Source organism: Haemaphysalis longicornis, unplaced genomic scaffold (assembly GCF_048455015.1).
Source record: "Haemaphysalis longicornis isolate Haplotype H1 unplaced genomic scaffold, Haemaphysalis longicornis Haplotype H1 scaffold_5, whole genome shotgun sequence".
NCBI classification, from domain to species: Eukaryota; Metazoa; Arthropoda; class Arachnida; order Ixodida; family Ixodidae; genus Haemaphysalis; species Haemaphysalis longicornis.
Genome location: NW_027526385.1, coordinates 45,280,167 through 45,295,144, shown reverse-complemented (window position 1 = coordinate 45,295,144; position 14,978 = coordinate 45,280,167). Strand labels below are relative to the sequence as shown.

At 51.8% G+C, this 14,978-nt stretch overlaps 1 protein-coding gene across 1 annotated transcript; it reads left to right on the top strand.

The window, feature by feature from the left end:
• The first annotated feature begins 236 nt into the window (after positions 1–236).
• LOC144139668 (serpin A3-7-like) lies at positions 237–8,940 on the top strand. Its single transcript, XM_077671959.1, has 5 exons — positions 237–520; positions 1,040–1,295; positions 3,855–4,049; positions 5,493–5,641; positions 8,511–8,940. Exons 1-5 carry the CDS (start codon positions 237–239, stop codon positions 8,938–8,940), a joined length of 1,314 nt encoding a protein of 437 aa, XP_077528085.1.
• Positions 8,941–14,978: the final 6,038 nt, after the last annotated feature.

Below are 14,978 nucleotides of genomic sequence, written 5' to 3'. Positions count from 1 at the left end.
AAAAATGGCACTACGAACACTACGTGCACAGAGTTACCGAACACTTCAGTAGCCCTTGTGGAATGACGTCGGCCTTTCAGTAACGTCAAACCTAGAATGGTTTCGTACCTTCTGCACAACAAACTTGAAGAAGGTGAGGAAGAAGAAGGAGCTGCCACGCGACAGCGTCTGCGAGCGAGCGTGAGCACGCGACAAAAAAAGCGCAGGACGGAGCAGGTCGCAGCTTGCCGAGAACCATGGACAACGCTCCTCCGGCCATCACGTTGCTGGGCTGCCACATGTTCCGCAACCTGTTCGCCCAGTGCCCCAACGACAACGTGCTCGTGTCGCCGCACTCGGCCATGATCGTGGTGTCGCTGCTCATGGCCGGCGCCCAGCGCACCACCGAGCGCGAGATGGCCGAGGCCCTGAAGGTCAAGCTGCCGCAGTTCCACACCGCCATGCGCCGCATACTCGTCTTCGCGCCCTTCGGCAGCCCGCCGCCCGAAGAGGAGGACACCGTCTTCCGGATGGCCAACAGGTATACAGTGCGCCGCATGCACGGAGGAGGAGGCCATCGTGTCTCATACGTGCGCTCATTGAGAAGGTAGCCACAGTGCCGCGGTGGAAAACGTGCTCTGTGAGAAACAAGCCGGGGAAAGGTGTCACGGCACCGACATCATCAAGCTGAAAAGATAAAGGGGGAGAGAGAGAGAGAGAATAACGTTTAATCGCGATGTTACCGCGGAGACAAAAACGCTACTTTATGAGCAAGGTTGATACCATGACTGCAGTTCCGCCCTGGTATAAGTGAACCAATTTGGCCACCCGGCTGATCCTCTACGAAACAAGAACCAGGTCTGCCGTTTCTCCTGTGTTCGTTGTACTGGCGTCATTTCCGTGACGGATATGACTTGAAATCTTGCTGTATCCCGGCACAAAACACTTTCGCGTTAAAACCCTCGCGGAGCGCAGCGCGGTAGGAAAGCGCGTGACAGCGCGTGAGTAGGAGGAGAGCGCTGATCACGGGGGTCACGCGACGGCTGGGCCCCGCACGCAGGATTCTCGTCAACAGCAGCCTGTCGGTGAGCGACTCGTTCCGCAAGATCGGCCAGCGAGTGTACCGCACGCTGGTGACGCCGGCCAACTTCGCCCGGCGCGCGGCCGAGGAGCGCCGCCTGCTGAACACGTGGGCCGAGTCCATCACGGGCATCAAGAATATGATCCCGCCCGACTGCCCGCTGGACGCCGACACGCGCATCGTGCTGCTCGGCGCCGCCGCCCTGGACACGCTGTGGAAGTTCCCCTTTCCCAAGGTCTGTTGGTTCACGCCAAGGTCTCTCTCTCTCTCTCCCTCTCTCTCTCTCTCTCTCTCTGTCTGTCTCTCTCTCTCTCTCTGTCTGTCTCTCTCTCTCTCTCTCTCTCTCTCTCTCTCTCTGTCTCTTTCTGTCTCTCTCTCTCTCTGTCTGTCTCCCTGTCTCTCCCTCTGTCTCTCTCTCTGTCTCTCTCCCCCCCCTCTCTCTCTCTCTCTCTCTCTGTCTCTCTCTCTCTGTCTCTCTCTCTGTCTCTCTGTCTCTCTCTCTCCCTCTCTCTCTTTCTCTCTGTCCTTCTCTCTCTCTCTTTTTCTCTCTCTCTCTCTGTCTGTCTCTCTCCCTCTCTCTCTCTCTCTCTCTCTGTCTATCTCTCTCTCTCTCTCTCTCTCTCTCTCTCTCTCTCTCTGACTGCGGCCTTCTGATCTCGACCCTCTACGCCCACAGTCTTGTTCCTTCCATTGCATGCAGCAGCCTCCATCCCGCCTTTCAAATTGCACTCGTGCAGTCCCCTTACTTGCTCTGAGCTTTTCATATGCGCGCCCCAACCCAGTTTTGAGTTGAAAGTACAGTTGAACCTCGTTATAACGAACACTGATATAGCGAATTATCGGCTATAGCGAACAAAATACACACTTTGGTTGGTCACGCTTTATTTCAATGAGTAGGGTGGCGAGTTGGGCGAGTTGGTGTACTTGCATCTTGGGGAACAGCGCGAACTAACAGGGACACAAAAAGAAAGAAGTGGGCAGGACTAGATTATTTCAATGACACTTACTCTTTTATAACGAAACTGGAACCGTGAGAGCCGATCGCGATATCGTATATAACGAAAAAATATTTGACCGTGAGGCTAAGAACCTACTTAAAAAAAGAAACGGTAGTCCGCAACTGCAGAACTATAAAGTGCCTTTTGTTCGTAAACGCTAAGGAAAACTTCATCCTGCTTAGTGCTGTGTCGCCAACAGACGAAGATCACATCCTTCTTCAAATAAATAAGGCCGCAGGCCTGTTTTGTAAAGTGAACTATGTTCTGTTGTATTTTCACGTACTCTTCCGGTTCATTGAGCTAGAAATATAACAAGGAGAAAGGTAAGGGTTACCTTGTTTATAGTGGGTTCGAAGCCTTAAAAATGCATTTTTGAATCAAGTATTTTTGCGTGAACCGGATTGTCGATTCGGTATAGCCGATATTTACCTTTACTGTTCCGACGAATATCGGTTATAACGAACTAATTTGCTGTCCCGACACTGCTTCGTTGTAACGAGGTTCGACTGTATTCTACAGGTGCTTGCTGTAGAAGACTACATAGCTTGCAGCAAGCGCTCTTGCCCAGGTCGAGCTCCCTTCTCTCTGCTCATTAAAGTGTCCATGTTTGGTGCCTGTATTTTCGCGCTAACGTTGTCATCCTATCTTTAGTTTTCTCACCAATTCCTAATCAATCTCACCTTGTGAGCATTTCCTTATCATTTGCAGAGGCGACAGCCTCGGGCAACGGCGTCACCTCGAAACTCTAAATCGTCGGCGCTTCACCGTATACCTGCAGCGCCGTTATCCGCTCACTGCTGCATTTCAAATCTCGCGCCTCCGCAGTGCTCGCGCGCCGCCTGCCTGAAACTGCGCCAGCGGAAGTTCTGTTCTTTTTGTGCTTGGTTTAATTTCGTATGCTGGAGCTATTTTGCGTCATTTCGAATGCGTTATTTTTTTTCTTGCGCGGCTGGAGCCTTTCTGCGTCATTTCGAACGCGCCATTTTTTTCTTGCGCGGCTGGCTCGAGCCTTTCTGCGTCATTTCGAACGCGCCATTTTTACTCTTGCGCGGCCGCTTTTTAAGCTTACTATCGTAAAAGTCAACCCAACGAGCGTTCCTAGTTTATGAACGCGGGGGCTGCCTGTTATATACACAGATTTTGCCTAAAATGTACCCGCAGTTTCCTTTGCTCTAAACAACGGGGAGATGTATGACAAGCGCCAGCGGTTTACTATGCTCGAACGGCTATATCTATTAAACCGCGTGGTTTTCGAAGCCTGAGCGTGACCCCCTGACCACGGTACGTCAGACTCCACTTCGGTCCGTTACATCGCTGCGCAGCCTGAATCCGGCGCCGTTAGCGAGCAATACAACGACAAAGCGAGCCCATAAAGTGTTCTGCACTTAAAAAAAAAAACTTGTGCCTTGTCCCTGATGCTGGGCATGTGAGACAACAGTATTTTCAACCGAGGCAGTCAGTTGAGCAGTGGGAGGGGAACTGAACAACGCCGATGGCGAGAACCAGTGCAAGCGCGAAGGTGGCTGCGAGGTCCAACAAGGTCCTGGAAAAGGGGAGGAGGGTGATTCATTTTTAAAAGAATGAAGAAGAAACGGGCTAGGAATATGATTGAACACCTCAGGGGGTCGGTTCCCTGCATTTCACTCAGTACGGGGTGGAAGTAGTGGGATAAATAAGATAGGCTAGAGAAAAGCAAAGATGAGGAAAGAGTATAGAAGAGTCTCGCAAATGAACCGCCATTGCGCGCGCTGTGTGCTGCTGCTGTGTAACGTGCTCGTGCCGCAATTCGCACGCAGGTGCCGATGCGGCGCCCCTTCGGCAGCTGGCCGTCCGTGCCCACGATGGGCGTGACGGCCACGCTGGGCTACGCGTGCATCGAGGACCTGGGCGTGCGTGCGCTGAACGTGCCCTTCTCGTGCGATGCGTACACGGCCACCATCATGCTGCCCACGGGAAAGCTCGAGGACCTCTGCGCAAACCTCACGCCCGAGGCAAGACACGTATATATAGCTTGTATTTACTAGCGAGGCACGCATGCAGGCAACCATGTGAGTGCGCCGTCACTGGTTACGTCGGGCTCCGCGGGATGGCGGTGCTTGTCCGTGCTAAGCGCATGATTTGTGTTGGACGTTGCAAACTCTACCCCACCGAACGCGACGCCAATGTGAGTAATATAAGTAACATCTATGTTGACCCCACTGTTTTTGAGAATCGGGTTGAGACGGAGCAGACGACACACGCCGCTGTTTTTTTCTTCTTCGGCTTGCGGGCGTAGTGGCACAAGCCGCGCCATGTCTGTGGCCGTTTTCAGTGTTGCCGAGCGTATAAATTGACAGCTAAACTTTTCAATGAATACCGCCTATACTGCTGCAGGGGCAGGCTGCTATGTTGATTACCGTACACGCCAAGGCCTGCCACTGTGGAATGCACCTTCGGCTAAGAATGTATTAACGTTATGTGGTGACGTCATGGCGTTATAAACACTCGGCCTGTTCGATATCGCTCCTGGACTCGTCACAGGTATAATCCGAAGACTCCCGCATAACATGCCGAACAGTCCGCGATGAGTCCGGAGCCAATAACAGAAAGGTCTCGTGGCCGCGTTTACTCAACTGCGATGGAAGCGCAGCGAGCCCAGGGGCGGTATTCTCGTAACTGTCCCTTTTGAAAACGTCCCTGTTGAGTCCCTTTCATCGTGACGTACTTCCGGTTAAGCAATGGGCGTTGGCAGTAGATTTGCCGCGCTTGCGTTACGCCACTTCCGGTTGTTTGCTTTCAGCCAATCAGGGCTCGCCAAAAGGGACACTTTTGAAAGGGACGCAAAAGGGACAAAACTCGAGAATACCGCCCCAGTTTCGGTCACGTCGACGTATACATGGCACACTGCGGCACGGAAGTCGCGGCGTAGTCCCAACTTCGGCAGGCTCGGGCGCTTATGTCGCTCCTGCGCTTCTGTCGTTGCTATCACGACCAGTGTCGACGCGGAATGCGTGCTGACGTCGCCTCGGTCATTTCTTCACTTGTGCCTGGGGGCGCTGCATTCCGTCCGCGAGAGATTTCGCGATTGCGTGGGGTCCCCAGTGTATACGCAAGCACAAATAACTTCATTCAAGGAAAACGCGCCGTTTTTTGGCCAAAACAGGTTTCCAGCGGCTGCCGACGTCGGCAAACGGAGAGCGGCACGGCACGGTGCCGCTAGTGTGCACGTGCCTTTAGTAAGCCGTTTTACTCTCGGGTACTATCTCACGGTCGCAGCCGAGTGGGCAAGACTCCGTTGATCTACCAGACACAGGCTGGAATCGTGCCAGTGCCGGTGGTTCCTGTTCTTTATACTGTTATATTATTGAGTTTTGTGAACCGCCGGAATCGAAGAATTGCTGAACAGCTCCACTGTTAAAAGCGAGCCTCCGTGCACTGCGGGTCGTCCCACGCAGGTCCTGACGCGCGTGTTCGACGCCGTCAAGGAGCGCCAGAAGGTGCGGCTCGAGCTGCCTCGCTTCTCCGCAACCTTCGAGGCCGAGCTCACCGATGTCCTGCAGAAGCTTGGCATCCGCGAAGTCTTTACCGACGGGGCAAACCTAAGGTAACTGCCGGACTCCTCCACCCGTACTTGTCCCGAGAGAAATCAACTTATCGCAGGACTGTACGTCTACAGCGGTGCCATGATAGGTGTTTAGAGAGAGGAAACGGGCGTCTTGAGTTAGGGAGACCTCTGAGCTCAATTGAAGAGAAAGAAATGGAGTCGTGCTCTGTGCGCACTTTAACAAACTGTGATTCATTACTTTGTCACAAAAATCGGTAAAAGACGAAAGTGCTATGAAATCTACAGCTGAGCATGATTTTCGGGTAGGCGGCAGTCTTGTGGGTGCGCTTGGCGACCGACGTCTTGCTGGCGGGTCGTTTCGGCAAAAATGTACTCGCCTCATTTCTGTGACGGACATGACGTCACGAAAATCTTGCTGTATCCCGGTACAAAACACTTTCGTGATAAAATATAAAACCCGCAAATGAACAACCCTAAGTATTACGTAATCTTTAGTACTAAAGGTTGCTTCCCCGCAAGAAGACCGTGTGTGCAGGGGTACACCCTTTACAGGCCGCTTGCTTCGTTTTACTGGCGTCACTTCCGTGACGGATATGACGTACGCGAAATTTTCGTGAATCCCGGAATAAAACTTTCGTGTTAAAAAAGCCAGCTAACGGGTAGTAACGGGCTGTATTCGTTACGTTACTAATTCGTTACGAACCTAGCATTCCATTCCTGTCCCTCTTCGGTCAGTCCCGATGATGGCGATTGCGTCGTCGCACAGCGCCCTCTCTCGGTGGCCACAACTGGCACCACTCTCATGAAGTAAAGGGAATACCGACAACTCTATGGAAGGGTAAGCTGAGGAAATTAGGACGCAGATAATCGACTGGGTCAGTGCTAAACAGGAGCAGTTGGAAGTCAGTGGGAGAGGTTAAACAAGCTGATTATGATAACTGGCGCAATCGACAGGATAGTGTGACTGCACACGTTCAACAGTGCTTGTCTCTGCGCTGGTATATAAGAATTTTTTTTCGTAGCAGTTATACCGTTTTCATCGTCGTATCCGTGATTAGTGCAGAAATGTGTGGAATGCTCGCTTCTCGAACGCGCAGTTATTTGGTTGACTAGAAAGTCAATTCTAATGGCAAGTAAGTATTTACGGAACTGCACCACAGTAACAAAACTTGTATTATACACAAATTTAAATTTAGTGGCTTAAAGTAAATGATAGGACGGGCTATGCGGTGCATCGGAACTAAGAAAAACCTTACGGCTGGGCGCTTTTTCAGATGCGATGCATTTATCGGGTGCGACTTCAAAATGTACGATATCTCATGCTGCGATGCCATTAAAAGTCGCTTGCATTTAACATGACGTGATGTGGTCTGGAAATATGTAATGTCATGAGGTCTTCACAGCATTATGCGGCACTTAAAGGGGCCCTAAATAGGGTGGCGAAGGTATAAGGCTTCGAGCTTTCACCTTTTCCTCGCACCCGAAGCGCTGCGATGCTGCGTGCTGATAAGCACGAGCAAAACAACCTAGAGGCACTTGTCAGGGCTGAGAACATATTGAGTAGCGCAAAGAAACACACAAGAAAAAAAAAAAGGACACGGGACAGGGACAAAAAAGAAGACACGGGACCGGCGTTTGTAGCGCCTGTCCCGTGTCCTCTTTTTTGTGTGTGTGTTTCTTTGCGCTACTCAGTATGGTGTCACACCAAAACCACCACGCCCAGCAACAAGTCCTCCTGAACTTGTCAGGGCGCTTGCGCTCCGATCGAGGTACGCGCAACGATTGGCTGCTCTCAGTGGTTCGTCCGGCGTTTTATTTTTCTACCAGCCGGCGAGCGTGCTCCGCCTACTGCTGGCTGCGTGGCACTGCTTTTCGCATTGGCCACGCTAGCAATTTCACGTCAGTTTTCGCAAAAAAGGCTTAGGGTCGCCCCAGTTAATGGGTCCCCGCTTTATGAAGCCGTGCCGACGACGATCGCCAGTCCAATCTTTCAGCGCACTACCCCCTTTCACGAATTTGTAACCTGATTTTCAGCTAGAGTCCGGATCTGGCGGGGGGCGAAGAGTTTTAGCTGCCGCGGTGTGTGCCGGTTCGTGCGCGGTCCATGTCCACCGGGACGGCAGATGGTTACCGCGGCCACGTGCGTAGCCTTTCTGGCTGCAGAAGACTCTATGTGCTTGTAAACGATGCATTATATCAACAAACTCAGCTAAGGTCGTGTGACGGATAACGACGATCGACATTCGTGTCGATCGTGTCGCTCTCGTAAAAGCCGCCCCCGCGGCCGAAACCACCTGTGGCTTCTCATAGAGCCGTTAACACTGATTGCTGCAGCATTTGCAATGGAGCCCGCCAACAGCGGAGCCGTAGTCATCAGCGCGAGCTGCGCCGTAGAGCCTACGTCAAAGCTCCGTTGAATGGTACGCCAAGACTTCACATGTAACCAAAGAAAGAAAAGAGCGCTTATCTAGCGATAGCGCGCTTGAAATCGCGGCCTGAACTATTATTGGGCCCGTGAGGTTGCTTGAACAGTTACCCTTCTCGCTGGCAGGTCTGCTGGCATCGTCAGGTCTTAGTGTGTATCACTATAAGGAAAGTTCTGTGTCTTCTGAGCTTCAATGGTAATTATAAGGACGATTATACTCCTGCTTGAAAGATCGTCCGTAGCCTGCGTACCGCAATAAGCACACCGTCCCAGTGAAATTGATCTGACGTAACTAGTTACGTCATTTCTAGCGTCTGATCATTTAATTGCTGCGTATATCGGCGCAGTCAGATTTTCCTATTTTATTTTTTCGCGCCCTTTTCTGCCCCCCCCCCCCCTTCCCGGACACTTCCGCAAGGCCCAAATGGCACTTGGCGCAATGAAGCTAGAAGCACCTCACGAGAGCGGGCAATGGTCTCGCAGGACCGTGACGACCACCACGCCAGTGAGCCTGACGTGGGTGTTGCACAAAGTCCAGCTGGGTGTCCACGAGGGCATCACGCCCACGATTCCGCTGCCCGCCACCTCGGCCGCTTCTACCAGCGGGGCCACGGGCGGCTCCAGCAGCGCCCCGGGTGGCTCCAGCAGCACCCCGGGTGGTGCCAGCAGCGCCCCGGTTGGCGCCAGCAGCGCCCCAGGCGGCTCTGTTAGCTCGGTCGCCTCGAGCGGTTCTGCGACCGCCGCCGACAAGAGCGCTGCCGAGGGCTCGTCGGCAGCGGAAGGCGAGGCCTCGACGGCGGCTCCGGCCGACGTGGTCGTCGAGTTCCTGGTCAACAAGCCGTTCGTGCTGTGCGTGCGGAAGAACGACATCCTCGTGCTGCTGGCCAGCATTCAGAGAGTGCATGTGCCCTGACCCAGCTGCATGGCGCTGCTCGGGTCGGTGGGGAGGCAACGAGGTATGCTGGCTGTTCTAACAGAGAAGCTGTTTAGCAATTCGTTGGTTCCTGCGATTCACAGAACTCAGTATAACAATGTAAAATCACTGGCATCGGCATCGGCAGAATTATAACGTCTATCTGCTAGATCAAACAGAGTAAGCCCTCATTGACACTGCCGTCACCTTCTCCGTCACGGCACCGTCACGTCAAAAAAACGCGACGGAGACGTAAACGGAGTAAGGTTCTTATACTGCATGTAGCTCTCCGGCAGAGTACATGGTCGTCTGCCTAGTGATCAGTTTAGCCTAGAATTGATTGTGATTAATCTGAAAACTAAAGAAAATGGCTTAGATTTTTACGTGTGCTCACTCTTCGTTAAATTTAGCCGTAAAAATTTGTTTTCTTATTGGCTGGTATACCACGGGCGTGGTCCCGTCACGTTGACGGAACGGAAACGTATGAGCTCGGCTTCCCGTCACCGTCGCACCGTTTTCGGCGAGAAATCGCCCGAGAAACCGTCGCCCATGACGGAAGACGGTGCCGTGACGGTGGCGTGACGGGGTGAAAAACGGCTGTGTGAATGAGGACTAACCCCCCGTATTCTGAGTCCCTCCTCCACTCGAGCCTCCGCTCGAGAGGACCCTTGAAAGCGAGTTTCGGTTTCATAAACTAACCTCCACTCGACTGGCTCCTCCAACGGAGGAGCCGCTCGGCGATTTGGAGGAGCCGCTCACGATTTGGAGGAGCAACTCCAAGGTGTCGTCTGTGCTACCTTGAAGCAGCCCTCCAGTACTATTTTCAAGATGGCCGCCTACGCTCCTCTCGGTTCGAGCCGGCTGTGCTCGCTCGCCTCTTTTCCGGAGCATGTATCCCGCATTGACGAGGCATATAATGAAGGTTCAGGGGATTTCCGCACCGTGAATTTGCCATGTCAGCGCATAAGGTACGGGCTGAATACGCTTGAGCACTTCAGCAAGGGCGAATTCGTGTCGCGGTGCCTCTTTACCAAATCGGTCACTGCTGGAGCGGCCGAGGTGGCTGCCGAGCCAAACGCCGAGCTGCCGAGCCAAACGCCAGCAACCGCGGCCACCCACTGCTCCCTGCGTTCCGGCTGCTGGCTACGTTGCGATGTTATGGCGCCGGGACATTTCAAGTTGTGATGGGTGCCTTCGTCAACGTTTCGCCGCCGACAAGCCGCGTCGTCAGGCGTTGGTTGGAACTCGTAATTCGAAGCGTTGTGATGTTTTCTGCGACGGCGGGCGAGCTCCGAGATACGTGTGCGGACTTGTCTTTATCCTCGCAATGACAAGGTTGTCGCTGTCATGTACCGAAAGTCATCGCTCTGTAATGAAGGTGTCCCACTAACCTATGACACGGCTACCGTAAGCTGCTTACAGTGCCTATGAAGCAGACGATCGCCGTAGGGAAGCGTGCGAGCGTGTCGTCTGCTCCAAAGCCCAGTTTTCTTTTTTTATTTTTGCTTCGAGCCGCCTGCGCTGCGAGGCTCCGCCCCTCTCAAAGTGCCCGTCGCTTTGTGCTCGCCTGCTACGCGCTTGCGTGCTGTCGAAGGGGGACATTTCTACCGGGTTCACCGTGGTGCCTGTAAAACTACACACGCACTACTTTGTAATTTGAACATTATGTCGGCTTTGAGCTGCCGATAGAGGCGTGAGCTGAAAAGAACAAATAATTAGGCGCTCACTGTGTCGGCAATTCCGGTCTATGATATGCGCTCGTCACACATGGAAGCAAACCGCCAGCCCTTCCGCTGACATATCGTTATCTTGACTGTCATCCGGAGGGGGGGCCCTGAAACTTATAGTAATCGATAGGATCAGAAAGAACACGAGACACAACGGGATACGTGAAGACATGGAGCAGCGTGCACAAAAACAAAACAGATTTATCGTCTGCTACCGAAGTGTGTGTGCAGTGTGGCCAGACCAGAAAACAGTTATTTCTAGTTGTGTCCACCTGGTTCATGTTATTTTCGTGCTCCTCTCAACCATAGAAACTATTATTTCTTAAAACACCGGTATAATTACTTAACAAAAAATAAAAACATTAAAAAGTTATACTTCTTAAGCGTACTTTCATGTCTTGAATAAAAAAAATTGCAATAACCTCGCCACCAGATGCCTTTCGCTGCTCCTCCAAAAGTGCGATCTCGAGGGTGCTTCCAAACGAAGGATTTCCTCGGAGGGTCGGCGTCACCACGTTTATGAAATGCGTGGAGACCTCGAGTGGAGGTGTTGCCCTATCCTCCACTCGACGGAGTGGAGGAAGCACTTTGAGTGGAGGAGGGATTCAGAATACGGGGGTTACGTTAGAGTCAGTCGTCTTACCCACTCGGCTACTACCGTGAGAGGAATCACGCCACCCGCTCGACACAGAACATGTGATAGGGTACACGTTGCACCTGCGGGCGCCTAGTTTAGGTGTGCGCGTTCCGTTCATTCGTTCTGCTTCCGCGATTTGCTTCTTCGCCGTCATAGCAACAATAGAGTTATAGCAGACCGGAGAACCGGTCCCCGTACGGTGCCCGGTAGGCGACCGGCGCTACTGCGCGTGCGCAGTGTCGAAAAAACTGGTTGTGCGCATGGGCAGATGTACCAGGTACCATACCGGGACCGCTTCTCCGGTCTGCTATAACTCTCTAATGAGGGAATAAAGGTCGTTGCTACAGCGAAGAAGCAAATCGGCTGCAATCGCGGACTTAAACCGTCGTGATGGTCGTGGAGGTTGCGTACAGCTTCGATACCTTCAAATCGTACGCTTTAGTGGGAGCTTCCTTCAATTTTTCGATGCGAAGAAACGCCTTTGGTAATGGGAACATCCCTCAAGGCTAGATTTATCCGCTGTCAGAGGAGAAATTTGCCTCGTATCAACCGCAGTGTTGACTGCCTCTTGTTCTTCTGTGTCTACACTGTAGATGACTTACATACTATATTTCCAATGATAAACACCTTGAAAGGACCTGATCCTTTGCACAGTTAAACAGAAAGGCTTCAACCCCTACATCGCTTTATTTTTCTTTGCACGGCCATCGTAGATTGTCACTTCGAGTAGGACGTTGGATACCTGGTGGATTGCTGAGAACAACGTAGTAGTCATTGCGCTGCATGCAGTGTGTGAAAAAAAACTATACAAACTTTGATGCAACAAGTAATCCCTCATGTAAAATAAACTTCTTGAAATTCTAAATAGTTCAAAGTAAGTTGCAGGTAATTCTGCGGGTGATGGAAAACAGTGCAACCCATTTAAAGACAGTTATCGTAGATGAATCCTACCTCCAATTTTAGTCCCATTGAAAGGCGATGACTACGTGGATTTATTTTGAGGCAAGAAGATTAGGCAGTCTGCCGCGAAACTTAAGCGGGCAATATCTTTCTCATTTGTCACCGCCTCCTCACTTTCCAGGCTCTTCCTTCGGCGCGGGCCACGTTCATCAAGAATCACCTATCATCGGACCAAAGCTCACATCACGCCCTTTCTGATGGGCGTGATGTGACCACGAGCCTCCATTGACTGCCTCATGTGCACGGTCGGCTCGTGACGTCGTTGGTTTCGGTGGCTCTGCAGTGGATCAGGGTCACTCGTAGCGCACACACGCTGTAGAGGCCCGTGGCGTCACATTAGGGCTGGCAACAACCGACACGGCCACGTCGACGGTGTGTGAATGGGCGACGCTTGAACTACGCGGTTTTCGGCCCTTGGGGGTGATGAAGTGACTCTTGTTTGGTCTCGTTGTTAGTGGAAGATGGGAACATCATAGCCGTATTTTCGTATTATTTGTGTGGCTTGATTAAACGATGCGTTTCCTCCGATTATCGCCTCCTCGTTGGAACGTCCATGACGTCGGTGAGGGAGGTCCTTGTGGCGAAAATTTTAGGCTTAAGCAGACGCCAATTATTTTGTCAAATTTTGCTTCATTTGCGAATTGCAAATGGTCGGCCACGATCTTGTGCGTGCTCCTGTAATTTATCCATCCACCGGAGGTAGGCCATTCTTAATTAGCAAGGACGTTAAAGCTACAAATTTCGGTGGAAGATTTTTTCGTGGGTATACCGAACAAAGCGGCAGTGAGCAGGTGAACCGTCAGTCCTCACTTATTTACTGAACATTGCTAAGAAAATTGTGTGCTTGCACGTTTTGTTGTCACATAGGCGTCACACCCCCCTCAAACTGTGGTCGATAATGGGAATGAATGCGACTGTGTTTATCACAAGGTATGCGGGTAAAACATGAGTGAGTTGTGAATAGAAATGCAGCATGTTTCAAAACGCCAAAGCTTTATACGTTGTTACTTCGTAAAGCTAAACCTGTAGTGCAGAGCACGTGTTACCGTTTTGTGGCATTTTTAGCTTCATATTTCGCTTTCACCGACAGTCCTCCTCGGACGGCTTGGTGACGTCAGCTGCGGTGACGTAATTTTTGTTCAAGTATTTTGGCTGGAATACTATCAAGGGTGTTTTCTGTTGCCAAGCAACGCTTTATTCGTGCGCGAGTTAAGGTGGAGTACGGTAAATACGTCGTCCCGTTCAGAGCCAGTTCGTGGCGCTTGATCTGCGACTTTCTCGAGCAAATAAAAATTTAAAACCAGGCTTGAATTTTGTTTTGTATGTAATGTAGTGTTTTGCAAGTTTTTTGTGGCGAATAAATTTTCCCCCATTGATCCCTGTTCGAAGGTGCTGAAAAAAGCTGTAGAAAATGTCCACAGTTATTGCTCAATTTAAATTGCAATACATTAAGGGCAGATGAGAGAGAGAGCGAGCTAGAGAACAAACTTTATTTCCGCAGGACCTAAGTCCAGGTCCTAGCTTGAGTGTTCAATTCACGGGGTCCACGTAGTACTCCAGAATGTCCGTGCGGATCCGGTGCACGTGTTTGTAGAGAGCTTCCTGGGCAGCCTGGATGTTTACTGTCGGCGGGGGAGACAACCAGAGCTTCCAGGAGGTGATGGAGGCGAGGGATGGGTCAAGTGATGGCGGGGTGCAGTCCCAATAAGAATGAGGGATGGATGGGTAGGAAGAACAGGTGGGACAGTAAGGATGACCAGGGCGCCGATAGATGCGGTGAAGAATGTGATGGGAGGGCAGTGAAGAGGTTTGAGCTGGCCGAATGAGGCACGCAGCCTCACGAGTTAGACGGGAGGAGGAGGAGGAGGAGGAAAAACTTTATTGTGAGCCAGGTGATGTGGGAGTGGCTCCTCAGTCCAGGAGACCATGGGACGACCTTGCTGTCTCAGCCCTGGACACCAGGAGTTGCTGTGCATCCAAGCTGGCGCTGGTCGTCAGGTTCTCCCACAGCTCAGGAAGGGGAAGGGAAGTGGGTAAAGGAGGGAGGGCTGGGTTGTGTGCGCACCCCAAGATCATGTGTATGAGGGTACATGGGTTAGGGCAGAATTTACATGTGGCAGAGTATTGGGTGGGGTACATCCGATGTAGCCAAGTTGGGTGAGGAAAGGTGTTTGTTTGAAGCCTCCGGAGTATTACTTCTTCTGTTTTAGTAAGATGTGGGTGAGGAGGGGGAAAATGTTGTCTTGATGTGCGGTAATGTTGGGTGATGTCTTGAAATGTGAGCAGGGGAACGAGACTTGGTGGTTCCTCAGAGGCCTGGGAGGAGAGTTCGCAGGCTTGTCTATGGGCAAAATTATTGCCCGTTAGTGAGGAGTGTCCCGGGGTCCACACAATGTCGATCTTCCTGTTGGGGGCGTGTTGAGCCAGGAGGTTCCACGTAGTTGAGGCCACGTAACCGGATAAAAAGCTGCGACAGACGGCTTGACAGTCAGTAATTAGAATTGTGGCGGGTGTTTGAGTGATGGCGAGGGCCACAGCAAATTCTTCCGCGGCCCAGGTAGATGTGGTCTTGATTGAGGCGCAGGTGATGATCTTGTCTTTAGTGGTTGCTACGGCTAAGTAATGGGACGGATTGGAGTAAGGGCTGGCATCTGTGTACAAAACGTTAGGATTTTTTCCGTAGATTCGTTCTTGGGCTTGGCTACGGGCGTGTC